The sequence below is a fragment of the Falco cherrug genome, chromosome 7 (genome assembly GCF_023634085.1).
Source record: "Falco cherrug isolate bFalChe1 chromosome 7, bFalChe1.pri, whole genome shotgun sequence".
NCBI classification, from domain to species: Eukaryota; Metazoa; Chordata; class Aves; order Falconiformes; family Falconidae; genus Falco; species Falco cherrug.
In genome coordinates, this window is record NC_073703.1 from 33,100,436 (window position 1) to 33,127,491 (window position 27,056).

A 27,056-nucleotide genomic window follows, 5' to 3' on the forward strand; every position below is an offset into this window, starting at 1 on the left:
GGCTTTCAAGATCACAGAGCCCCACAACAAACCACATTTCACAAAGTTTGCGAGAACACTATTATTTCAAATCCTGACAAAATTACAGGCTCTCAAAACCAAGATCTTAGTCCTGGAGCAAAGAAAAAACTCTGTAGAAAAGCATGCATGTGCCCACATACTAAAATAAAAGACTTTGAGTCAATGCTGAGGTTTTAATTCCATCAGGCTTAGAAAATGTTAAGTTTTTCTGAATAATCTTCATCTCTGTATTATAAGTGAATGTGAGCTCTGCTGCAGGTAAGGTCAGTCACCACTTGTTCACAAGTTACTCAAACTGAAATGCACATCCTTGCTTAGATGGTATTGACATTTCTGGTTTGAAGTAGCTGTGTCATGAAAGCACCTTAGCATGAGTTTGTGGGAATGGGCTCTAGAAGCACCTCAGGGTGTGGACGGAGAGACAGTTATCCAAAGCCAGACTGAAGAGAGGAAAAGCACATGCCAAAAGGCAGCACATGAAAGTCTCCCAAGAATTAATAATCCCCACAGGCTAGTAGTCCTGCTGAATCTGCCGGTGATAAACTCAGGAGTCCAAGAGTTTGGTGCATTCGTGCAAGGCTCTCAGCGTCAGCAATGGGTTGTCTGACTCCAACTGCATCCACAAAGGCAGTGGCTGTGCTATGCTGACAGAGACAAAATGATTATCTATACACCCAAAAAAACCAAGGCACCCTTTGAGGGACTTGGTGAACACCCACCTAGAAGCATTGGCACGTCAGTACGAGCCTCTATTTCTGGGTAAATAGCTGGGGTTGGCCTTCCAACTGTCTCTCCAGCTGGAACACAGAAAGAACATCTGTATGTGACTGAAGTGTGCGATCAGTTATCTACTATTAATAATAACAGATGGACTCTATTAATAGTAAGAGCTTAATAAATAAAAGGTGTTCTAATTAATATTGTTTGTGATACGTGTCTCCCTGTGACTTGATCCCCTAGTGGGGAAAAGTGATTTTATAACAGATGTTGGCTAGTGTAATGACGATCTGGGATCACTTGAGAGGGATTTCTAATGTAGCGCTTATCCAACTCCTAACAACCAGCTACTTTCCCCTACCAGTCTTCTTCTTCTTCTTTCCTCACAATAACCACACCTGTGAAATCAGCTCTCTTCAGGCATTGTCAGTGCCTGCCCAGGTGTGCAACTGTGGCCCTAATCACGTCCCAAAAGATCTGTCACAGAGTGTCTATATCAGCTAAGTGCATGAGACTCATTTCTTCTTCAGGGAAGCAAAATGAATATTAAAAAAGCGATTAACTGGTGACTTGGGTCTAGACGTTTGCTTATTGCTAGACAGGCAAGCCAAAGAGACTGAGTGCAGGAGGGCAAGAGCACTAATGAAGCAACAGGATTTCAAAGTAGTCTGTCATGACACTGATGTGCTCTGTTGCCACTGAACCCAAACCACCTGAGCTGTGAGCCACTGTAGTAGTTCATAGATGCTGTGTTTTTCAGGTACTCTGCAGCAGTGCTGTTTGTCCCACATCCATACGTTCTATTTAGGATCTGTGAAGGTGGAGGAGTGTGCGAGAGTTGGATGATGAGTGAGAGTGATATCAGACACCGAAAGCTGTCGCTGCCACCATCTGCTCTGTCACCTGAGCAAACCTCTGCACTAGCCCACTGTTGGACTAGCAGCTCTGCATAACTGCTTTCTCCTTGGCTCCTGTCACAGCCTTGTCACCTCCCCCGCTTCTGGTTTCTCTAAAGTCACCTGGGTTACAACCTGGGGTCAAGAGTGCAGAGCTAAGATGAGAAGGTCCATATATGTGCGGAGCAGGAGTGCAGGCTAGAGGAGCTGAAGCAAATGGGCATCCTGGAAGGGCTCCGTATATCTGGAGGACACATGAGGAATCCAGGCAGTGCAGAGGGAGTGCAAGAAGGGTGTGAAGGGGAAATCTGCAGTGAAGTCGTCAGGGGAGACTCTTTGCAAAGCCCTTGCATCCCTCAAAAACCCTTATATCTCTCCTTCAGGTACTATCCCACAACTCAATATAAGTCCATGCACTCTCCGTACGACCCATCACCAGCTTCCCATCCTGTCAGCTACCTCTCCTTGGAGAGAAAAACTGAGGATCAGGAACAAGGCTGTAGTGGTGATGTGAGATGCAGAAGTAGTGATGGGACCAGCACACAACCAGTGAATTCTGGAGGAGGAGGAATCATTGCCAAGGCAGCAGTGGAGGGTGCCAACACACGAACAAATAAACAAACAAAAGCCTGTAGCAATTAAATATTCTAATAGAGATCAAATTGCCTTGTGATTTTGTGTGGGTTTATGTTTTTAATGTTTTTGTAATTTTTTATGGTTAGTATTTTATGCCCTTCCAGAATATGGAAATGCAGCTGAACTTTAAAACATATGCAAACAACAATGCCCAAAAATATGTTTAAATGTCATTCTCACAATAGAACCTTAACTCTGCCATAGTTGAGCCATACCCCAGTGTACCAAGGATATGTGCTCAGTTAGAATTAACACCTGACAGAGCTGGGACTTATATTCAAGGAAGTGTTCTCTATTTGGGCTTTCTTGCCCCAGAGTTCCCAAGTTTTCCTGGAGAGATAGCAACTGGACACAAAAGGAAAATTTTTCACAATGAGAACAATCAGCCATTGGAATGGTCTCCCTAGGGAAGTGGTGGATAGCCCAACACTGGACACTTTTAAGACTTAGCTGGACAAGGTGCTGGGCCATCTTGTCTAGTTTGTGCTTTTGCCAAGAAAAGTTGGACCAGATGATCCTTGAGGTCCTTTCCAATCTGCCATTCCATGATTCTATGATGAGTGACTAACTGGAGTGCTGTCTGCCATCACTGTTCAAGGACAGCAGGAGGAAAGTTGAGCAGTTTCTGTGCCTGGTGAGAATATGCTCTTGCCGGCATGTGAATTTTCATGCTTTAAAATTCTGTAAAATGCTCCCAAATCTCTCTGTGATAGGGGTCTTATAAAGACTAATATAAGATACTAAATTTTGTTGCTCTTGAAATACTTAAGGTCTAAAAATTGGAGTAAAGGTTTAGATATTATATGATTAAAGTACAATGTTTTCATCACCTGTTTTCATCCCAAATCTTACCTGTTTGTGATACCTTATCATGCCATAATTACATGCTTTCAGAACTGTGCTTATGTTTTAAATTAAATGTCTTATGTAAAAATAATTACTTAGATATGTTTTACAAAAATACTTGAAATACACAGCCCATCGCTTCCTCCTAATTATCACTGGGTTAGGAAAGATCATAGTTTACTGCTAATCACATCACCATCTTTATAGTCCATTGGAAATGTTTTCTTAAATGACATTAATCAATCAATCACAGTTAACATGAGTTCTGAAATGCAAGCTGCAGCTTAGAAGTGGCTTAATTTAATGGATGATCTTTCCAGAGCCTAGAATTTATTGATAATAGAAGCCAGAGACTTAGAAGTGTGCCAGCGTTTCATAACAAAATCCATCCATGCTGTGCTGGTTTAATCAAGGAAGCTGCTTGCATAATGGGAAAAGTGCTCACGCTCTCCCAGATATGCAACTGTTGAAGAAACAGATGGTAATGTTAACCTGTAAGAATCAGACTATAAACACATTCAAGATAACAATATAAATTAAGATAATTATTCACAGTCTAAGGAGATGGTAGGACAATTAAGCCAGCTAGTAAGCAGAAGGTTGAGGGGAGTAAGAAGCAGGATCTCCCTAATACAATAAAAAATTGTTCCCTGAATGCAGCCGGTTCCTTCAACTCTTGGGAGCGGTGGTGTCCTCTGACAAGCAAGGAAGAGGTCGCATAAGTATATAGAAATACAAGAAATAACAGTAGCCTGTTGAAATCAGTGAAGACTGTGATTTATATAGTATTTGTCGGACAGTTCCTTTCAGCTAATGCAGTCCTTTTCTTTTTTCCTTTTTTTTTTCAAGACCCTGTTGGTATTGAAGCCACTGGCAGCAAAAAATCTTTTCAAATCTCACGCAGACATGTTATTGTAACAGAGCAGCACTGTGCACTCATCTGCAAGGAGCGGTGGTGAAAGCAATGCTGGTGCCTCGAGGTGGCAGCTACAGAACTATCCTGGAGGGTTAAAAGGGAACATTTTTCATAAAGAAAATGACTTTTCTGTATGAGTCCTGAAATACGGCAGCTCTCAGTTGAATTAAACCCCACAGTGCACTTGCAAACATTGGAAACATAAAAGAATGTGTCCTGCAGCATAAACACTGCAGGCCCGAATGGGTACAGCAACGAGGCATCATGCCCAGCTAATATTCTGTTCCCTTTAATGCTGAAATGCCTGTCTGGACCCCTGCAGAGACTTAGATTTCAGCTGAACCCTATGCATATTTCAACAGCAAAGCATTATTTTTTCTTGGTCATAAAATAAACAGTCTTTTGTGTCCTTACATTGGATGGCTTAGTCTGTATACTCACTTTTAAGCCTCCTTAATCCCTATATACATGCTAACTGAGGCACGTACCCATTTTTTCTCACAAAATCAGGTACTTGCATACTTAGGGCCGGCTTTAGACATAATAAAAGAGCAATTGCTCGGAGATATGTTGTAGCTTCTGGAGCTCACAGTATCTCCTCATCTTTTTCCAGCATATGGATTCAAGGGGATCCACTTACTGGCTCTCCAAAAGGAGAAAGAGGAAGAAAGCCCATAGTTTTTCTACTGCATGAGGTTCTGTTAATAGCTGGACCTGGTGTCTGCTGTACAATTTCAGCTTAATTGATTTGAATATTTCCGACACAAAAATGTGCATTTGCTCATAACCATCCAAAAAGTTGTCTGTACTGTCCTAAAATCCCCCCAAAGGGGAATAATGAATCACTGGTGGTGTCTGGATAGAGAGCATTGCTGTTTCACACTAAAACACAGTCTGCCTCCCACCCAGACATCCTGATACCATGTGTTAGCCATGGTGAAGACCCCATTCAGCCCTGTGGTGGGGGGATTCAGACCCTTGGTGCTAGTTTTAGTAAAGGGCTATACTGTGAGTGATAGAGTGGCGGTGCTCAAACTGCACTTCTTTAAAACCTGGATTCAGGGATTTCATTTAACCTCAAGTTTTGAGAAGCAAATGAAAGCTGAAGTTTTTGGTCCCTCTGGGTATTATCTGAACAACTATATTTAAGATGATGGAGAAGCTGAGGGTTTAATGTCAGAACAATGCTTAGGGTTAGCTCGCTTTGGGGTGGTGTGTCAAGTGCTTTTTTTATTGTCAGCCTAATTTTGTAGTGGAGTATGTAGGACGGGGGGGAAAAATACCCAGGCGCTACAGGGAATTGACAGATGGTTCACGTTTTAGCTGAGACTTCAATATGTATGGGGATGGCTTCCTCAGCACTTTATTTCTGGGAAAATTGTAATATGTGGTGTACTTTGATGTTAACTGCATTGATTTTGTTAAAGGATATGAAGAAGAGTGAAGGCTGTAGCGTGATTCAGTTATGGAGGTGAACATTGGTCCTCCTGGGCTGTATTCCCAGAACAACTGCGACTGATTCCCATGACCTTGGAGCAGTCTGCAAAGCCTGGTTCTACTCTGAAAAGTGACTGTGTAAAAATGGCACTTTCCTACTCAGCAGATCTGGTTGCTGTGCACTTTCCAAGTCATATTTGCTGACTTTAGTGACAAAAATAAGTTTTCACAGCTTCCCTGCTCTGTGAGCCCTGCAGAATCATGAGAGCTGGGGAAGCAGAAGCTGGATCCTGTGCCTCCTTTTAGGACTAATTACTATAAATCACAGCCAGCAGCGGGGCTGGGCTGGCATCACTTGGCCTTGCAGAGCTTTTCTGTTAATGCCACCTTTTTCTGTTAGGTGAGGAATATGGAAGAAAGGAATCCAAGTTGATTATGTTAGGTGAGGAATATGGAAGAAAGGAATACAAGTTGATTCCAGGTTGAGTTTTAATTGCAAACGTCATTTATCAGGTTTGCAGTTGGAGGAAAAAGAAACCTGTTCATCTGTAACATGATTACATTTGAAATAATTCATTGGCTATAAACTTACTGATACCTTTTTCAGAGTGGACTTGTTTTAAACATACTTCTCTCTCTGTAACAGGGGATGCTGTTCTCACTTTCCCTGAATTAGACTCATTGCTACACCATTCCAATATTTGCTGTTTAATGGGAAAAACAGGATCCCTTAAAACAGATGCTACCAGCCGATGTAAAGGTGAATTGTGTGATGGAGATGTGCACTGTTTTATGTGCTGGATGTCCCCAATATTCAATTTGGGAAAGTTATTCAGCAGCGAAATTAATGGTAACTATTTTAAAATTACCTTTACCTTCTGTGGCATGTCCTGACATACTTAGGATAGCTGATATCATTGCAGATGCCAGGAGTAGCATCATAAGATACAGTATACTTATGTCAGAACATTGATTTTTTTAGTTAATTTTATGCATACAAAATGTGTCTTCATGTAAATTTTTAACTGACCCAGCCTCTTAATTAGGACATGTTATTTGTACTTTTTGGTTTGTGCCATGAGGCTGCAATGGGCATATCACCTTTTAAAGAAATCCACTGTATTGTATTATTACTTTATACAACAGTTTGCTGTTATAATAATACACAGATCTTATAAGGGACTCTTACAAAAATTAGGTATTGTTATTTCCATTTCACAGAATGGAAATGAAGGCAGAAAGTGGTGAAGTTTGGTTTTGAAAGTCACCTAACAAGTTAGAGCTGGGAATGGGACATGAGTCCCATGTTCTTTATCAGCTACGCTACCCGCATGGAAGAATAAACCAGTTTATATCTGAATTTAATTTCTGAATTTCACCTGAGGGGTGAGAAGACATTGAAGAACAAGACCAATAGAGGACTGCACTAAAATGTCTCAAATCAGAATGTTGGTAAGAAGGGAAAGGAATGGATGTTTCTCAACTTGCTGTGGAAATGGGGCCAGTTTTGCTTGTTAGTGCAAAGTATATGCTCTGTGACATACTGAACCAAGTTAAAAATCAGTATTTCCAACTGATAAATCATAGAAATGAATAACAAAACAGTGCACTCTGGTGATTGCTGATTTCTGCCTCTTTCATCATGCCTCCTTCCTTTCAGTCTGCAGATTTTTTTTGTTGATAATGCAGGAGGCCGTGATTTTGGCAGGTTATGCAGGGTAGAGAAACTTGCAGTGTATGGGGAATTTGCAACTTCAGACAGGGAAAAAACCATAGATAACTATTTTGGTTACGGTGATGATCAGTGAAATGTTTGACCTTGAGAGTATACAGTGCCAATCTGGGTTCAGAGTCAGTCAATGACAAGGGGGAAGTGAAAACCTCTCCAATCTATTAGTGCTCTGCATGCCTTAGAGAACAGTAGAGCAGCAGTTACACATGCTTTGCATTTTAAATAACTTTCCTGTTAATTTTAAAGGTTACATAGAAACAGAGTTGAAAACAATATCCCTCATTCCGAATCCCAGGTCAACCGTTAGGCGTGAATTTTGTAGCTACTACAGCCAAGCCTCTGGGTCAAGCCTGGTGGACTTATCACTGATGGCTCTGATTTCTGGCAGGGGAGGGTCTTTTTTCCTGCCCCTCTCCCCACACACGGATGACTGAGCAGCTTGGGAATCAATGCCTGATCTGCCACAATGTGCAGCACTGCACTGGAAAATAAGCCCGCATGTAGAAGAATGGCTGCAGAAGCATGGCCTTAGAATCTCTGAAGATCTGCACAATCCAGGCCTGGTATTAGAATAGGCCCGTAATCAGAACTGTACTGAAGTTGCTGTGCTGAAGTTAACAAGAACGGTAGCCTTGAGCTATCCTTGAATCCAGAGACCAAGTAATTATGTTGTGCCAACAGGCCGTGGCTGTAACAAGGTACAGCTGCTGGGCCAAGAAAGATAGGGACCGGTATGGGAAAATAGGGAGTAACAAACTACAAGGCTGAAGCACAGCAACACAATTAGCTACATGGATAGAATGCTTATTTTAGTCATGATAATTAGGGGTGTGAGAACCGCGCATGTTTAGAGACTACTAACCAATTATATTTCTGCTTTACGAATATGCATGTGTATCGGTTCTATATAAGTAGTGTTAGAAACTAATAAAGTTGAGCAAGATGCATAATTCATATTGAGCGTTGTCTTGGCTCTGGCGAAGCCTTCTTCCAACACCAGCATTGATTTCAATTTGCTGTAAAATCTGGCTACACCATTAATTTCAGAGGTGGCACCTACTCCATGGCTGAGCCATCCTCTCCTCTCAGTTAGAGCCCTCCACTGGAATGAAATGGGTGGAACAGAAGATGAACTTGCAGAGAGTTTTGGGTCCTTAATGTGGGAGCTAATGGTCTATTAAAATGGCCACAAAAATGCAGCTCTTATCTCTTCCCCGCCCCTGCCAACTCCCTTAAAGGAGAGAGTAAACATCCTTTCTTTTCACATATTTGTTGGTTTGTTGTTTGTTTGTTTGTTTTTGAAAGATGCTGCAGCACTAGGAATATAGATTCATGAATAATTTCTCAGATTTCACAATTCATAGATACAAAGCCAGAAGGGACTATTCCTGTTGTTTTGTCTGACAATTTGCTCCAACAAGCCTAACTGAAGTTCTTTCTGATGTCTTTTCCGAATGACTCTCTTTATTGCCGATACAGGCGCTTTTACATTTTATTTTCAACTTATGCAGAGGTTAGCAATATTACCCTGAAAGAAATTGCCCTGACCTACAACAAATCTGTCTTTTTTAATATTGGGTGCAGAATGCTACCAAAAATGAATTGGGTTGGTTCCAGTTTGGTTGAAATCCAGTGAGAAACACTCAATTCTCTAAAATCTGAGCAGTAGAACATTGGGCTGAGTATAGCAAAAAGAACAAAACAGTAATATAAATGTTATTTCCAGTAGCACAACAAAGAGAAAATAATTACGAACCATTTCGTGACAAGGAATATTTCTGTTTTATTCAATCAGTTATGTTATGTAAAGAGCTGAGTGTTTTGACACATACTAGCAGGTTAAATCTCACATTGTCTGAGGATTAAAAAAAACAAAAACAAAACTTTATTTTAAAGATTGTTATTATAACTGGAAGTACAGAGGGATTCACTGATGTGTTTTCACTTAATGTAGTAGAGCACATTCATAGCAAAGTCAAGATTTTGACTCTCCTGTCTCCTATATCATCCCTCCGTTCCCCCCTAGCAATTCCTCCCTAAATCTCTCAGCCCCAGCCATGCCCTCCTTTGAAAGAACATTATTTTTTGTCTCTTTTCACCATGAACACTTTGCATCTGCTGCAGCACCGCTCTGAGTAAGTCATTGCCTGAGACAGCATACAAAATGTGTGCAGCTGAGACACCGTGGTGACACCAGGCTGAACAGGGATGGATGCACCAAGCTGGCTTGGGTGGTAAGGTATGGGCTTCTGAGGGGCTCTGACAAAGTGAGTTGATGTGTATGCTGGGACCTGATGGCGTACAGGTTATCCGTTCCTGTTGTTAGGCTAGCTATGGGGTTCTCGGGGGGAAGGTAGGAGAAGAAAACCAAGAGTGAAATTGTTTATCTTGCTTTCTTCTGGACTGAATCAGTCTTTAAAGAAAACAAACAAACAATCAAACAAAAGAAACTGAAATAAGCTCTCCCAATAAGTGTGTAGGATACTATTTAAGAAGCTCTCCTTTGCAGTCAGAGTACTGGGAAGGTGATGTCTACAGCCACAAATACCGGAGGAGAATCTGTAACCGATGGAAAGCTAAGGGAGCTGTAGGCCTTGCTCCTACATCTTACAAGCGGAGAGGCGCCGGCTGGGTGGCAGGCTCCGGTCCCGGCTTGTGAGGAAGAGCTGGGTGCGAGGCCGCGGCTCTGACGGGTGCTGGAACTTCCTTTGGGAGAAGGACTAAATGAGACACGGGCCCGCGGGCGGCACCCCCCCCATCCCCCGCCGGTACGGCGCTGCCGAGCCCCGAGCCCGCCACGGGCAGGCGGGAGCCGGCGCCCGGGCGGAGCGGAGCGGGCCGGGCCGCCCCCGACACCGCCCCGACACCGCCCCGCGGGGCCGGCCCGCCCCGCCCGTGCGGCCGCGGGGCGCTGGGGGCGAGCGCGGCGCGCCGCCGAGGTGCCGGGCGGAGGCGGCGGGAGGCAGGTGAGGCCGGGGGTGCGCCCCTTTGCTGCAGCCCGGGGGGGGGGGAAGGCACGAGCAGCACCCCACCCCCAAGCCGAATGTGCCCCGTCTTTCTGCAGTTTGGGGTTTTTTTTTGGCCGTGATTCTTGGCTGCCCGCGGGGCAGCGCATCCTCGGCGCGGCTCTTTGTTCCCGGCCAGCGGGCTGCTGCTCCCTGCAGCCCCGGGGGATGGGGATCCCGGTGTGTGTGCCCTCTTGGAAAATCCTGGTGTGGGTGTGTTTATTTCCCCGTGGTGATGGAGAGAGGGTGACCGCTGCTGTCCCTCTGTCCTGCTGCGGGCCTGGGCTGGAGAAATCCCTGGGTGGTTGTTTGCACACGATGGGTTGTCGTGGTGGGTGGCTGCAGGGAAAGGATGCACTTGTGGGTCTCTGAGCTCACCTGTAAATATGACTAAGGACAGGGGGATGGATCTGTGCCCTGCAAGCAGGTGTGCTGGGTGTAATCAAACCTTGAGCCACCCCTAATCCCATTCTCTGGCCAACAAACAGGTTCTACCCAAGCTAAAAGGGCTGGGCAAGGTGTATTTAATCTGATTTTAAACCTTCATCTGTGGAGACTCATGATCCTCCAGGAGCTCCACTGTGTGGTATTGGTGTCTGTGTTAGGTGAGGCACTGAAATTTCTGTTTCTTGCTGATTGGAATCTGAAGGCTCTGTCTCTGCTCCCAGTCAGTCTGGAGAGCAGCATTTCCATCCTCTGGTGTTTGAAAACTGCTGCACGCTTTTGCCTCATTCTTAAATCCCCCCTCCTCCCAGTCTTTTTAATACCTTGGGGATTTGGTAGAATTCTGACTTCTGTGGTGCTGGGGACCTGGCACGGGTCAGAAGCCACGAAGAACTACAAGAACTACGTGGCTTTTACTTGCAAATCTGAGTAGGGATTTCCATAGGTGGTCTGTGCTGTTCTGAACAAAGCAAGTGATCGCTTAGTTGGGGAAATAATGCCTAAAGCATGTCTTGTCTCTCACTTCTCAAAGAACTGCTGCTGGAACACCAATGCTGGGAGTGAAGGTGATGTATTATGTATTAAGGTTCCTCACTAGGACTGGTAGGAAGCTGTCCTTACAGAATATTAAACCTTATTTGTTAGCTTGTAAGGATCTGTCCTCAAAGGTAGAGTAGGATGTGCCCCTCCAAAGTGTAGTTGTGTCTACACAGTTTTGCTTCTCGGACTTGGGCTGTACTGGTGGCTGGTGTAGAGTCGTGTAACTGTTGGGATTTCACGGTGAGCTGTTAGAGATGGCTTAACTGTTTGAGGTCTGTTTATCTGAAGTATGTGCTGTAAGAGCATCAGCTCTACAATTCACTTGAATGAACTGGGCAAGGACATAATGTAAGATAAAATGAAGGCATTTTTCTCAGCTTGTGTGCAAAAGTAGGAGTATACTCTGCAGTGTACTGTCAGCTGGCTTTTGTATTCACCACGAGTAATAAGGCTTGGGTAGCGTACATTAGCACTCTGGTAACATAGCATTTGATAGCTGGTAGTTGCTTGACTTGTATGTTTTGGCTAAATCTTCACATTAAAAGATTTGTAGCATTTTTGTCCATTTCCCTTATCAATCAGCGGATGAATTGCAGAGCTGAGCAATCCAGGACTGTTCAGCCAGTCAAAGCTGGCATAATCAAGCTTGTACTTGGAGGTGCAGAAAGCTCTGTTCTGCAAAGGCTAGACAGTGATTTTGTCTGAAGCTGACCTGTTAATCTCCTGTGCTCTCTGCTATATGATGCATGCAGCCACTTCAGCTTTGGAGTAAAAGTGTCCTCTCAGTGTGGGAGAAGGATTGTTAGAACAGGGTTATTAATTCAAGCGAGTTAAAAGCTTGATGCTTTTTTCTTGCTGTTTCAACAATTCAGGAAAAGCACAGCCAGAACTTGCCAAAGGCAGAAAATAACAGTAAATGGTTTTCTTCAGAGTTTTCTCTGAAGTAAACTGTGCAAAACTCTAAAAAGCCTTCCTCGGGAGTAGCTGCATACCACTGGGGCAGAGGGGAGAGCTTAATTCTTTGCAGCATGTGTCCACAAACTGCTGGTCCATGTAAGGAACAGCTACTGGAGAGAAATCTGGTCTGCTCTGTGCTTGTCCCCTTCAAGTATACCCTGTTGGAGTGACCATAGCTGGCTGGGGTTCTTTCTGAGCTGGCTTTTGTCAGACCTCCCAAGAGCTGACTCTTAAAACAGGTCTCCCAAATTCACAGAGGGTGTTAGTGGTTTAATAGCTATTACTAGTGCTAACTGTATGGCACAAGGAAGCAGCCTGGTTCAGAAAGATGCAACTGGGTCTGCGAGACTGCATCAGCTGGTGACCAGTTTTTATTTATTGTCCCTCAGCTTGCTGACTTGCCCACAGTAGTAGATGGTTCATATTCTGATGGGTGGCTCCTGGAGATGGCTGGTTTTGGCACCTGTTTTAAATCTAGCAGTCCTTTGTGCTTCTTTCCAGCCTAATAAGTGATAGGTGTTAAAAGAAAACTCCAAACCCCCCGCCCCCTGCCGTGCTAAAGATAAAGCTTCTTGGCTGTCTGCGGTTGTGCTGCCTTTGCAGCTGGGGGAACTGCATCCCTTGGGATTTGTTAAGTGGAGGGGAAGTTGCTGGTGTTGTCTCTCACCCTCTGTGTGTGCTTCCTATTTGAAGCAAGGATTAGTTTTCCAAGAGCCTGGCCAGTGCTTGGCAGCTGTTCTCCAGGGCTTTGGCTTGGAGAATGCCTGGTGAAATCTGGGGACAGGGATTTCCTGCGGCATGGAACAGGGTTATTCTACAGCTTCAAGCTAGTAATGAAAAAGCTTAGGCTTACTATATAGGAGGTGCTTGGTTGGAGCAGCATGCTACAGCTTGCTTTTATTGCTTGGCTAAGGCTGTAGAGCAGACTGCCTATAAAAGTAGCCAGATGGGGGGATAAATGTATAGCCCAATACAGCTTGAGTAACAAACTGCTCTGCAGCCAGCTACCTGCTAAAACCTGTGTCACTTTTGCATTAAGTGAAAGTGCTACAGCAAGGTGTCAAACTCTGCTTAAGAAGATAGACAGGTGTCTGCTGTTCATACACTGTCTAATCCAGCCTCTTCCTAAAGCTAAGTAGTTTTTAAGCTCTGACTAATCTTTTTTTGAAGCGTGAACTTGAGCCATTATCCTGCAGCAAGCTCCGTGCCGCTATCTCCAGCTTTCATTGAATGTAGAGGTCTAGGTTAGCTTAGATCTAGTTGTTGTGGATTTCCTGAGCAAATAACTCTCCGATGTTATTTTTGCCCTTTACAAATGTAGGACTATGGCCAAAGTGCTTTTCAGACTGGGGGAAACTGTATGAGGCTGCCCAAATTATCCTGGAAACTCTTTTTCAGGCTAGTACTGACTGCCCACATTATCTACTAGCCAGAAGGAGGAAAGCCTCTTCATACTTTTTTATACATTTTCATTAATGGGTCTCTAAAAGCCTATTAGGGAGCAGCTTTCCCTCATAGTCACTGACGCTCCTGATCCTAGTAAAGGTGGAGTAAGCTTGTTGGGAAAAGAGATGAATGTTTCACTACTACTGCTAACCACCTCCTGAATGTCTTAGGCTATTTGAGAACCTAGAGCTAGAAACCTACAAATGTATGTACATATGGATAATGTATATGACTGCAAAAGAAATACTATGGCTGTCTTTCAAGTGCAACTGGAGTTCTGGTTAGGTTTAACCACTGCTGCAACTACTTGCATAGCCTAAAAAGACTCCTGATGTCTAGAGAAACTGTATTTAAATAAAGAACAGTTTGGATCTAAAAAAACCCAAACCATCTTGATGTTTCAATACGTCTGGTCTTAACTGGTACTTGCTAAAGGGGCATGATGAGGTGAACTTAATTTAAATTCACCAACATGGCAAGGCAGATGCATGTCATCGGGGACTATCAATTTAACTTGTGTAATGCACACTTAGTGCTTTTTTTTGATTACAAAAGCACATGAAGGTTTAGCCTGGAAGAGTAGCTGAATACTGTCAGTTTTCAGCTATTTGTTTGGCAGGGAGGGTAGAGGAGATAGGCGGCTGGCCAGCTATCCTCCAGAGAAAGGCAATGCTAAAAATAAAGTGGAAGGTATCTAAGCTGTTGCTGGTGAATAGCTCTTTGGTGGCTTCTGTTTGTCCCTGAGCACCTGGTAGTGTGTGTGGCCTCTGACAGGGAATTATTCCAGCATCTCAAACTGCTGAGGGTCAGGGCTGCAGGGAGAGTGGAAAAAGTGACTCAGTGTGCCCTGAAGGCTCAAGCAGATAATGGAGCCTGCAGGAGCTGACTCTGACCTGTGTGTCCCTTCTTTTGCGTTACAGATAGCCCTGTGGATCTTAAGGGTCTTCAGCTAGAGAAATCTCTCTCCTGTGTGGAGTAAGAGTTATGTTTTACAATGGAAATACACAGTTGTGTGTGGCCAGACCAGATGTCATACAGGCTTTCTGACATCTTGGTTTTGTGTTTAGCTGGCTGGACAGATAACGCTTTTCCAAAAGGAGACAAATATACATGAGCAGCAGGACACAGAGGGTGTTTGAGTTAGATCAGGGGTCCTCACACTTTTTAACCAGGGGGCTGGCGCGTGGATGCAGTGGCAGGAGGTCATCTGCGGCTGCTTGGTTCCCCCCCCCAACCCCCAGTGTGGGGGGGCAGGGCGTTCTGTAAATACCGGGGGCCGGATTGAGGACCCTGGGGGGCTGTATCCGGCCCGTGGGCCGTAGTTTGAGGACCCCTGAGTTAGATGGACTAGCACAAATGTGGTGTTACTGAGATCCCGCTCTCCACAGCAGTGGTTACCTCTTGCACAGCATCACATGGGTGCATGATAAGACATGGAGGAGTGATACACCCTTGTATAAAACAAAGCGGTGCTAGACAGCTTGTTGCTGCACTCTGTGTGTACAAGTGCCAGTAATAGTTATCTACATGCTGCTTGGGTGGGAAAATGAGGTGTCTAGCAATCTGAGGGGGTCATCCTGGAGCCCATGGGCAGAGGGTCTTCTAGAGAGGACTGAGCAGTAGTTCTGATGACCCCAACCTCTTTCCTAACTAATATTGGTTAGTCCTGCTGCTCAAAGGTGAGAGCAGTTCACCTGTTAATCTGAACATACCAGCCAAAGCAAGTGAAGCTGTTGATGGTTGGAAGCTTCTTGCCATAGGGCTTGATGGTGCCACTGAGAAGCTGCCTCCTGGAACTGGGAGGAAGAGGACCTTACAAGATCTGCTGTGTGATGGAGGGCTGTTTGCCTCGTGCATGAGATCTGTGTAACCAGCAGTGCTGTATGTGAGTGGGCCCTTGGATGAGGTGGTCTTCTGTTGAGCAATGGTGCAACAAGCCCAGGACTGAGGCACCTGCCTGGAAGGAGGTGGCTGGGAGCAGGTGGTTGCTGCTTCTGAGAGGTCCTCTATCTGTCCTGCAGCCTTAGCTGTTACTGGAGGCAACAGAGCCTGCCAAGAGCAGGCTGTCAGCTGGTTGGATCACTGCTGGACTACTGGTTCAGTGTTCTCTTGGAAACTCTTGAAGCACACAATTATACGCATGAAACTTTCTGGAAGTGCCTCTATGGTGCAGTGCAGCGTAAACACTGTGCTAATGCAGCAGTGCTGCTGTCTGGGCTTAGCCTTTCTCTGTGGGGCCAAGGACCTCATACAGGACATGACACTAATGCAGCCCTAAAGCCTCTTGTTTCGGCTCTGGTCCTGTATTGCACCCTATAGAGCCACCTTGCTCTCCATGCAAGTTCTTTAGTTTCTTTCTGTGTCAAAGCACAGAATAGGGCTTGTCGGAACAGGCCTGAGACTTCAGTCTGGCCCTGACAAGTATCACTTGTGGACTTGGTAAAGGACAAACAGGTTGATCCTCATCATAGGCTTGCAAGTCTGATCTCTACTGGGTAAAGCACAGCACTCGCCCACTGGGGTGAGAGCTTGGCAAGCTCTGTCTTGGGCTTTAGATCAAGGTTTGCTTTTTTCTGGTGTGAAACTTCAGACTGGTAAGCTAGGAACAGTAAAATAAATGGAGGGATCCATTGCTTGGGACATGTAGGAGGGGTCTGCTCAGAACTGGCCATAGACTGGCATGCTTAGGACTTGTCACCCAGTTATTTAAGGCCCTGGGTCAACAGGTGGTTATGGGTATGTGTAATCTTGGTTCTTCTTTCCCTTTCTAGGTCTTGCACTCTGGACTTGTCAGTCTTGCAGGCTTCTGGGCAGATCTCTTCTCAGCTATGAGTAGATCAATAGGATTTAACATCTGCATAGTCACCTGCAGCATCCTGCTCTTGTCCTCCAGTCCATCATGCCTTGCGTCTCAGCCACTGGAGGAAGGGGACATGACAAAGATCCAGCATGGCCCCTGGGCAAGGAGTGGTGTGCAAGATGAAAGGACAAGCACACTGAATGTGAAAAATAACCCGGGCCCTTCTGAGCAGACTGTCTCTGAAAAGCCACTTGGAGTGTCAGCAAAGCCATCTGGGATGCCCTTAAATGAAGCTTTCACTGGAGAAGGAGAAATGCTGCCTGTAAGCCAGAGCCATGTCATCCCAGGCAGCCAGAGCGTGGCTGCTCACACCTCTGCTGCGGCAGTGGCTGCTGTGGGTGAGGAGCTTGGTCACACAGAGTCAGAGCTGGATGAGGGTGATGCATCCAGGGCCATGCTGACCACAGCTGTGACCACGCTGAACCCTGCTGTCCAGGAGGAGTCTGTCGGTGGTCTTGTTAGTGAGTCCACCACAGAGGGTGGTGTTGAAGTAAAGCACAGCTCTGCTGACCTCTCAGCAACCCCCCTTTCTGGGACAGCTGAGGAGGAGGCACAGGGCAGCTCTCACCCCTCAACTGTGCCCCAGTCCATGCTGTACCCCAACTCTCCCAGCTGGGAAACAGCTGGTATCCACCCTGTCATCCCAACTCCCCAGGCTCATGACGTGACCTCTGAGGTGGGAATGCCAAGAGCCCACACAGGGAGCCCTCTGAAGTTCCTGACTGTGCAAGCATCTGTGGCTGCAAAACAGCCCCTCATGGTGACTGAGGCCTCTCTCCACCTAGAAGCAGGGACAGATGTCAGGCAAGGAGAGCTGCCCACCACAGCTGGCACTGTCACTATCCACCCTGTGGACACTGTGCCGCCTGACTGGGATGACACGAAACTGGGGGATGTAAGTCAAGGGGGAAGCACATCTCACGAGGAGGTGACAGAGGACCTGGGGGTGACAGAACCATCCCAGACACTGCAGGGAGGTGTGAGGGAGGAAGAAGATGCAACAAGAATGCTGCCATCCCCAGCAGCCCCTCCACCAACTCCTGAGCTTGCCAAGGAGACCAACTGCACAGTGCTGGTGCAAGGGGAGGTGCTGCCAGCAGCTTCCACAGACAGTAGTGATGCTCTCCACACTGTGAACCTGACAGGCGTAGACATGGCTGATCTGGACTCACTGGAAAACATAAATGCAGTCACAGCAGAGGAGGGAAAAAGCATCCTGTTGTCACAGCCAGAGGCTGTTGTGGTGACAAATAAACAGTCCAATCTCTCTCCTACTCTGGAAAGCTCATGGAAAGGTAAAACTTGACTGTTACAGACACTTTCCTCTAAGTGTAAGAGGGGTGCTCCTGGGAATCTGTGCTTCCTTTCAGGGGGATAAAGTGTAGAAAGGTTGTGATACCTGCAATAGAGGGTAGGACACCTCTTCCTTGCCCCGTGCCCCCCCCCCCCCCCCCCCGAAAATCTGTGAGACCTTTGTGGAGGGGTACCAGCCTAAACCGATAATTTGCATCTATAAAGTACTGCCTCAGCTTGGCTGTTCCTGTATACGATGTCCCTGACTGTGGGTAGGACAGTCTGTTGGGTGGTACCCTGTCCTGAGTGTTACGTGAAGTATCTGTATTGAGCGGCCTCTTCTGTTCCTCATGCTGGGAGAGGGTGGCTATAGTAACAAACTGGAAAGGCTGCGGCAGCTGAGCTTGGGGTTGAAGCGTATGCTTAAGCATGGAGGTCTCTGTCGAGAAATAGTCTCATCAGCAGAGACTTGGTGCTGGCTAAAAATTTTTCTTTGTTAATGTTCTGCATGTGTGGGGTACTACCAAAGCAGAGGCTTTGGTTTTGGTGCTCGCATAGTGGTTGAGGGGGAAGGTTATAGTCTGGTTGTAGGTGTCTTGCCTTGACCAGATAAATATATGTAAATCTGCTTTGAATAACCCTCTGGCATGCCACCCCTGTGGCTAGGAAGGAGCCGAGCCTCTGACCCAGTGGTTAAATAGTTTATTTCAAGGAGGATAAAACTCCCCCAAGTGTCACTTTGATACGGCAAGTGCAAGGACCCAAAGGTCGTCCTTGCACTAGCTCACTCTCAAGCCCTGGAAAACAGAGCAGGGAAATAATTCCTGGGGGTTTAAATTAATTAGCATCTGGGATCACTTGGCTCTCATCTGCTAGCTATAGACACTTGCAGTTGATGCAGAAGGTGCAGAGACAATGGATGGCTGTAAATGCTTCCTAAATCCGGGAGCAGGCAAGCTGTACCGGTAGGCTGTAACTGGTATCTTCCATGATTTCTTAAGTATGCTCAGATCAAAAGATCTGTCTGGGGCTCTGTGCTGTCCTTTAACAAAAGCACCTGGTGTTGTCTCCCCCCCTAGAGTGAAGCTGTGACCAGACTCTTACTGTTCAGTGTTTGTGCCAACTCTGTTACCAGCAGGCAGAAATCTTCCTAGGCAGCCTGCCACAGGCTGATGGTGTCACCCTGTACTGTATTAACCTGCAGAGATGGCACCTTCAGCCTAATGATGATGTTTCTACTCAGTGTTTAAAATATAGGGGGAATGCTAAAAAAAGTCTGGTTAGGTGTTGGGCAATGATGTGTTCCTAGGCTGGAGGAGCATGAGCTGAAGTTTAGGACTTTGTTTTAATTGCTGGCTATCTTTAATCTTCCCTCTTATGTTACAGAGGCAAAAAGATAACTTCCCCTCGCTGCATCAAAAAGATCTAGCTTTTGCTGTAAAAGCAGGAAAGCTAATTGCATGTTGGTGCTGAAACCTGACTGATTAACTTCTAGATTAATTTATAAGCACTTGACTTGTCAGCAGGTTCCCTCTCTGCCATTACCCAGATGTTGGTGAAACAACACCATCAGTAAGATTTGTGCAACAAAAATAAACCCTTCTACAAAGCCCAAGTCTTACAGTAATGAGAGCTGGTCACTAAAAACACTGTTCTGGCAGCCTTACATGCTTCAAATGGTATTTCCTCCCACGAACCTTCAGTGCTGTAGTCATTGACATTGTTCCCCAGGGGTTCCATGTGTCCCTAAGGGGCAATTATGAAAATCAGGAATGATTCCGCTGCTTTCATTCCTGTTATGCACATTTTCATGTTTGTCTTTATGCTACGCTACCCTGATACTCGGCTGGACCCGCTACTTGCACTGTGGCTCTGGAAATGCTAATGCATGGAGTTATATTCCTTCAAATGTCTGTTCAGTTGCTGTCAGCTGTCCTGTGAGTTGGTACTGACATATGTTCTTGCTGTAGGTGTTACTCAGGAGGTGACAACAGTTGCCCGGGAGGCTGATGCTGCTCTGTCAGTTGTGACACTGGTGCCTGGTGCTACCCAGGGAGTGGGAGCTGCAAACTTTCCCCAGGAAAACAGTGGGGAGGACACCCAGATGCTGACTGTTCCTAGTGCTGTCCAGATGCTGGTGACAACTGGTACTTCCTCTATGGCAAACACTCCAGATATAGAAGGTAGGGTTCTGCTTCAAGGACTGGGTTTGTTTCCATGCAAGATGAGATAGTACGTCTGAAACAAATATCAGTGCTTGGGCACTGAAGTCTCAATGCACAGCATCCATATTCCAAGTGACCTTTTTTCTAGCCTTCTGCAGGCTGCCTCTAGCCCTGGGCTGCCACTGCTTTCTGCCCATGCTACCAGATCAATCACATTGAAATATGCCAGCATATGTTTTTGCCCCAAATAACAGTGGAGTAGAGGTTTTTAAAAAATAATCACCCCAAAACAAACTCACCACATGTATCCTTGCTAGAAAGCTGACTTTTAGCCTTAGACATTTAAGCCAGTTTTTATTTATGGAGGGAGAGCTCTTACTTCTGGAGCCAAAGGTAGTCACAGATTGCTGATCCTCTGTCTAAAAGGATGAAGATGTTTCATCAGGGTGTCATGGAAGCAGTGGTGGGGAGGTAGACTTGGGTATGGCAGCCTGCATGGATGTTCACTTCCATTTAGAAATGGTGAGTTCTTATCAGGTTGATGTAACTCATACAGAAATGCTTTAAGCAATTGTGTTCATCTAGTTGCTGTCTACTGGCTTGACGTCACCTTGGCAGGTACGTGTAGTCTTGACAGCCTGTAGTAGCAAGCCTGTAGGAGTGTAGCAAGGGTTCCCTTAGCACAAAGCTGATTTTGAGCTTCAGTGTATTTCTGGAGTAGTAGGTACCACTGTAATGAAACTGCTGCTGGGCAACTTTTCTGGTAATTCTTACATTGCAGGGCATCAAAAGAAAAAAACTATTTGCATTGTAGTTCTTAATTTAAGGTCCCTTTGTAGGGGGGAGAAGGCTCTTCCAGCAGTTTCCACTAATTAATTTGCTTCCGGGATTGAATTATGAATTCAACTAATTTTTATCTTTGCAATAAGCAATTAGATCTGTCCCTCAGTTCAGATCTCAGACAGTGTCTCAGTGCTCTGATCTTGCTTTGGCATGGTGACCAGCAGTCCTCAAAGCAATGGAAGTAAAACCTAGTTGAGTTCTCATTAAGGGAAACCTCCTGTGCTGTCTGTTCTGGAGGAGGAGCTTTCATTACAGCAGAGTTACTTACACATCTTGAAATAGCAAGAATTTAACTTACTTCACTCTAAGAACCAACTTTTAATGAAATCTTAAATAGTGGGGGTTTTAATACAGTTGTGCCAAACTGCTGCTGCCTCCTGTCTTCTGTAGATCTCGCAGAAGTGGTCCTGGTCACCAGTGAGAAGGCTGTTCCAGCTCCTGGTGGATTGTCTGCTACCCAGTCTGGACAGACAGAAGAGCCATCCAGCAGAACTGCAGTCCTGGTAACTCCAGCATCAATGGCTTCTGTCAGGAGGACAGCTCTTCCATCTGTGAGGAGGATCAGTACAGCTGTGACCTATGGGCTGGACCGCCTGGAGTCAGAAGGTACCACTGATCCCAAGGCTAAGAGGCAGGCAGTTTCATGTGGAGTGGCACATTTGCCTTGACACTGAGCCCTGGCTTGTCTGTTTGGCATACAACTATGTGCATATGTCATTGTTCCTAATATAGTTGTTGAACAGCCTGTCCCCTTTCAGGAGGTGCAGGAAGCAAGCAATGAACAGTGTCATGGAGGATGCCTGAAATTCAAGTGGCAGTGGTGGAAAGGGTGAAACTTTCCCTTGGGGAGAGAGCAGCAGTGATATTGCTGTTGCAGTAGAGTCTGGCTGTGCACCTGTAACTGCTGGGGTGTGTGTATCCACTGCAGAGCCCCTGTACCAGGTGACATTCATGAGAACATGTTCAGATCGCTGGAGAGCCCTTGCCACCCTACTACTAAAATTGTCACCACATGCAATGCAGGGGGATGTTCAGCATGAGATGGTGGTCTCAGCGTCCGGCTGGCTGAAACCCTGCCAGGACAAGTGATGCCCTATTTGTGCTCCCTGTGTGACACTGCTGGGAGAGATGAAGGATGCATACCCTTTGACGTGATCTTCCAATTCAAAGCTACCTGCTAAGCTGCTGTCCCATTACTGGCTTCTCTGGCCTTGCTTCACCCCCTGAACTTCCTTCTCCTGAGCTGCTTTTGCCCACTGCCAGTCTTGGAGTCTGCTCCCTCGCTGTCTTTGGACAGCTGAAACCTAGCGATGCAAATTCCACCTGGGAAAACACCCATCAAGAGAGGTTTAGGTGAAGTAGATCCTACTCTGGAGTTGGTCTGCAGCTCAGATCGGTTCTCTCTTCAGCTCAGCTGTGATTTTCCTGCAGAGAATTGTTTCACTTCTGCTTCTTGCGCTCTCCTACTTAAACCTCAGCTTGCTCATCCATCCAGTTTTGTACTCCAGTGTCTGGACTGACACCACCTGACAGGGATTAATCTTTCTTCCTGTTTTGCTCACCTTTCTTTATCTTGACCTTCTCTTGCTTTCGTATTTTACTGCAAAGGTTGGCAGCCCTCCAGGGGTGGCATGCCAGATGGTATTTTTCTTCTGTTTAGAGGTGGGGTGCCGTAGACAACAGCTAATCAGCATCTTTTCTCTGCATGAAGCAATAATTCTCACTCCTGTTAAGTTTAGAGGGCAGCAAAAGCTGGGAGCCCTCCCCACTGCATGTGAGAGGTGCTGCAGCTCCTGCTCTCTGTCAGGCTTGCTGCTTGCTTTGAAGCCTGCCATGAGCTCTCCCGGGCCTCCAGCTACAGCCCTCACCCCTTGCCAGGATTAATCTTGCATGTATCTGGCAATGCAAGGATGTGTTGGTGATGATGGGAGAGCGGCAGCAGGGGAAAAAGGCATGTGTAAGGGAAAACCTGATCTTTCAGACTGGGAAATAGGGTCTCTGCTTAGGAAAAGCAGTATGATTCAGGAGGCTAAACTGTTTCTGAGCCCTCTGGGATCTCCTTTAGCAGTCTGGTTTTCTGCACAGAAAGATAAGAGGGATTTCTCTTTCAACTGTGGATTGATCTCTCCTTATTTAATTAGACTTTCTGCATAGGCATTTAAAAAATGTCTTTCTGCTCTGACACAGGACTGCTGCAACTTTCTTGGGTTCTTACTCTGAGCTCTTATGTAACCATAGGCCTGTTTTCTCTGCTCCCAAGTATGGTCTGAGATCTTCAAAGGGCAAAGATGAGCTGTAGCTAGCACCAGCTTTCCCAAATTATGATGGCTCAACTAGAAGGCTGTGAGTTTCTTGGCTCTGTGGTATGGCTCTGCAGGTGCCTGTCATCCAAGTGACATAGTGCTCTCTGGTGTGCTGTGTGATTTTGATGACTGGCACAGCTTTTGTGGTCCAAATCTGTTCTGATCAACCTAGATGTTAGTGCAGTGAGCCAGAACTTTCCACGGTGGTAGGTATCACCAATCCGTATTTTGTAAAATGGGACAAATTCCATTTGAGGATAGGCTTTCTGCCTGGGGATGCTGCTGCCCCACTTAAGTACGAAGGAAACTTTTGAGCTGTGGCTCTGCTTTCTAGTATCTTTTTCTCTGTGTAATGGCAATTAGGGGATACCACATCCTCATGGTGAATGGGCATTTGGAAGCTTGGTTTCTGTTCCCCCAAAACTACAGTTCCTGGTGCTTACTCAGAATGTCTAGATGCTGCCAGATATGAGGCATTTGGGAGTGCTTTCCTACAAAACTATGTTGAGCTCCAGCACAGGGTGCTCAAGCTCTTGGGGGGTGCAAGGTCAAACATCACTGCTGTTGCAGGCATATGCTTGGATCCTTAATAAGGATCCTGGCCCTTGCTCACCAGTGGAAGAAGTGAAAGGAGCTGAGTGAGCTCAGCTGGTCTCCACTGCCTTCAGTGGGGTCTTGCTGACTTGCCTCACTGAGGGCCTGGCTCATTAAATATAACCCCCTGCTGTTCAGTTAGCTCTGTTTCTTGGGGACCTTCTGTGCCAAGCTGCCTGTGGTTACTTGCATCAGTATATTCACCTATCTGGCTTGGATGCAAAACTGCTTTAAAAATCAAATTGCACAGACAAACATGAGGTGCTTTGAATGTGTCTCTAGATGAGCTTATACTCTTCTCTAGCAGACTCTGGAGAGATTAGCTGGGTAAAGAATATCCTCCTACTTTGATTCTGTGGTGAGACTGGTTGTACTTGCCCTTCCCAGCCAGAGAAATCCTGTAAAGGGATTATAGGTTATGAGGACAGGACACAGCAGAGGATGAGGCTTACTTGCCTGGGAGACTTAATTGTATTTTTTTTTTCCTATGTCCAGAATTTTTGTGTCTCTAGCAAGCTAAACACTTTCTCTGCAGGGCTTCTAGGGTCCAAAGAGACACAATCTGATTCAACTTCCCTGTTCAAGACCATTGTGTAAGCCTCCCAACACACTTTGAAAAGTGGCTCTTCTGAAAAAACAAACCAAACCAAACCACATTCCTTTTTGACTAGATTCCTTTGCTGTAATGTCTGCTATGGTAGCTATTGGCAGAAATGGCTGCCCACCTTTAAGCATGGCAGCATTTGGCAGGTGTAACTTGCCAAAGTGGCAGGTAGCTTGCCATGTTTCCTCTTCTGCAAGATCCTTGCAGTCTTTAGTTAAAACATGGTGGACAAAGCACAACAGCAGCTGGTTCCCCTCAGCTGGTCCTAAAGTAGCTCCTGTCACTGTTCCGTTTGGAGTGTGATCTGGGAACGCACTGAGGCCAGTCAGGTCAGTTAGTGTACCTTCTGTGAGGACCCTGAAGGTCATGTTATCCTTGTGTGCTAATACTAAACCAGCAGTTAGTACAGAGCTAACCTGCTGCCGACAGTGATGTCTCACCCATCACAGCCTGGGTCACCAGCCAGTTCAGAGGGAACAGCTTACAGCACTATTGTCTGTGGCTGTTGGTGAGGGTGGGTCCATATTGACAGTATCTATCAATACCGACTCAAAGTTTGGTTTTCTTGTGTGCCACCACCCTGCCTGGACAGCAAAAATTCAGCTGAAATGGCTGGAGAAGGTGATTGTGGAGTGAGACGCATAGGATAGAGAATGGGAAGATGACGTGGTATTCATCAAACTATGCTGATTAACCTTCTCTGGCACGTAGAGCAGGTATTGCTGTGTTGCCTTCTTAGGTTGTCCAAATGCAGCAGTAACAGATGCTTCTTGATGTGCCTGTGTTTCAACCCTCAAGTCCATAGAAGCCCTTCAGCTGTTAGACCCCCACATGCTGCCCTTGCTGCATCCAAGATCATCAGGAAAACAGTTTGAGCTAAGTGCTGCCCACTCCCTGCAGCTCATCTCCAGCTTGGCCCACTTCAGCAACTTCAGCATTAACTTAGGATAAATCTGTTTACTTGTGGTGCTTCTGAGACGGAGAGAGAAACAAATAATCTGACTCTTGCTGCTCTCCCATAGGTGTTTTAAAGAGAGCTAAACAAGTATTATGCACTGGGGTTTATGGATACGCCTATCCTATTTTTTTTTTGTGTACCCCTTACCCCACAAAGTCCAAAACCACTCTGCAACAGTGTGTAAGCCCAAAGGCTGGTTCCTGTTTAGTCATCTAGGCTTATTTCAAGCTGTTGATGCTGGGGGTAAGCTGCTTGCACAGTTCAGCTGTCATGTAGGCTGCTGGATGTGGAGGGTGCTTGGAGCTTCTATAAAAGTAGGAGATGCTGTGGCTGCTGTATGGTGTCAGGAACAGTCAATAGCTCTGAAAATGGGCAACTTAAACTCAGCTGCTCTAGAGAGAGAGGTTCTTAACCATGTAGCTCTCATGTGAAGTGTTCCTGATCAATCAGGCTGGCTTTCAACAAGCAGCTGGTAGCATCCTGGTCTTTAGGGTGAAGGGATCGGAAACATTGTGTCTGAGTGTCTGCTCCCCAGGCCAGCATAGGGTCACTTCCAGTACTCTGCCTGATTAGCTGTTGTGTTCCCACCTAATGCAGTATTTGGCTGTGGAGAAGCCTTTCAACGATGCTGAAATACAGCTGGCACTGTCCTGGGGATCAGCAAATCCAGTGTCCTGCAGTCATGGGGCACCTCCACTCTGAACCTTGGCTGTGGGCTTCGCTGTGTTTGCTTCATCTGCTGTGTTAAAGGCTGTCCCAGAGCAGTGCTGGTATGAAACTTCAGGCTTTCTGACCTCAACATATTCATAGCATCTTACCAATGTGCACTTCTCTTCAGGTTTAAATAGTTCCTGTTGCTCTCTGCTGACCTGTGTACTCAAGTTTACCCTTCTAAGAAAGCTGTAGCTTAACTAATTTCGTAAGAAGAGCTCTCCTAGTCCTCTTCTCCGTTCTCTGCCAGCTTCGCCCGTATGTTGTTCTTTTTGTACACAGTCATCGAAGTTGTGTGTCATACTTCAGAAGTGAAGGTGATGGTTGCCTTTTTTTCAGAAGATACTTCAGAACCTGTAGCCAATTACATAGCTTCATAAAAGACCCTTCAAATTCTTACATTTTTCTTCTGAGCTGTGTCATAGTACAAGGAGCCTTGTTTTTTTTCTTTGGATGTGAAGAGTTTTTTTGCTGGAAATTAAGGCCCTGACTGAGATTGCTACTTGGACCCTGACTGTATGGATTAAGACCTGCCTAATTAAATCTCTGCAACCCCATTAAGAATGAGGTTGCAGGGGTGTAAATAAGACAGGCACTTAACCCGGCTTGGTTAACTAGCCTGATGCTATAATTCCTCACCAGCTCTTTAGATACCAGCTAAATTGTCAAGGAAGAGAAGATCTAAAACAAAGCACATGCAAAATGAGTTAATCATTAAATGTTCTTGGTACATGCTTTTGTCTTGCTTCTAGTTTATTGCTGCCATTAAAATGGGACCTGCTGTCTCTAGTGTAGGTCAACGTCCATGTTCTTCACAGTAGGTGGTAGTTCATCCCTGATTCTCTTCTGTAGCAGAAAACCACAGGAAAAAAAGTGACAATTTTGTATCAAAACCAAGCTTTTTTTTTTTCCCCTTTCTTTTCCTGAAAGTGTTTGACCCGACAACATATCTAGTCGTTACCTGTTTTGTTTCATGAAATCCATCTGAGAGTTGAGGAGGGAGGGGTATGGAGAGTGTTCAAGCCTTTAATGAGCTGGGAGCCTGTGGGTGGACAGCCAAGAGGGTGTTAGGCTAATTAAAGGCTCGCTAAGAAGAGGAGAAGGAACCTCTTGCTGCGTGCACTCGGTATGC

The 27,056-nt window shown here is 45.8% G+C and overlaps 1 protein-coding gene across 3 annotated transcripts in view; it reads left to right on the top strand.

Annotated features, from left to right (window-relative positions):
* The first annotated feature begins 10,065 nt into the window (after window positions 1-10,065).
* The window catches only part of ARMH4 (armadillo like helical domain containing 4), a 73,702-nt gene continuing 56,711 nt past the window's right edge, over window positions 10,066-27,056 (top strand). For all 3 annotated transcript variants that reach the window (XM_055717231.1, XM_055717232.1, XM_055717233.1), the window contains exons 1-4: window positions 10,066-10,167; window positions 16,365-17,748; window positions 19,717-19,929; window positions 21,145-21,360. In XM_055717231.1, coding sequence (XP_055573206.1) covers window positions 16,422-17,748; window positions 19,717-19,929; window positions 21,145-21,360 — 1,756 coding nt within the window. In that variant the 5' untranslated portion in view covers window positions 10,066-10,167; window positions 16,365-16,421. The remainder of the gene's footprint in view (window positions 10,168-16,364; window positions 17,749-19,716; window positions 19,930-21,144; window positions 21,361-27,056) is intronic.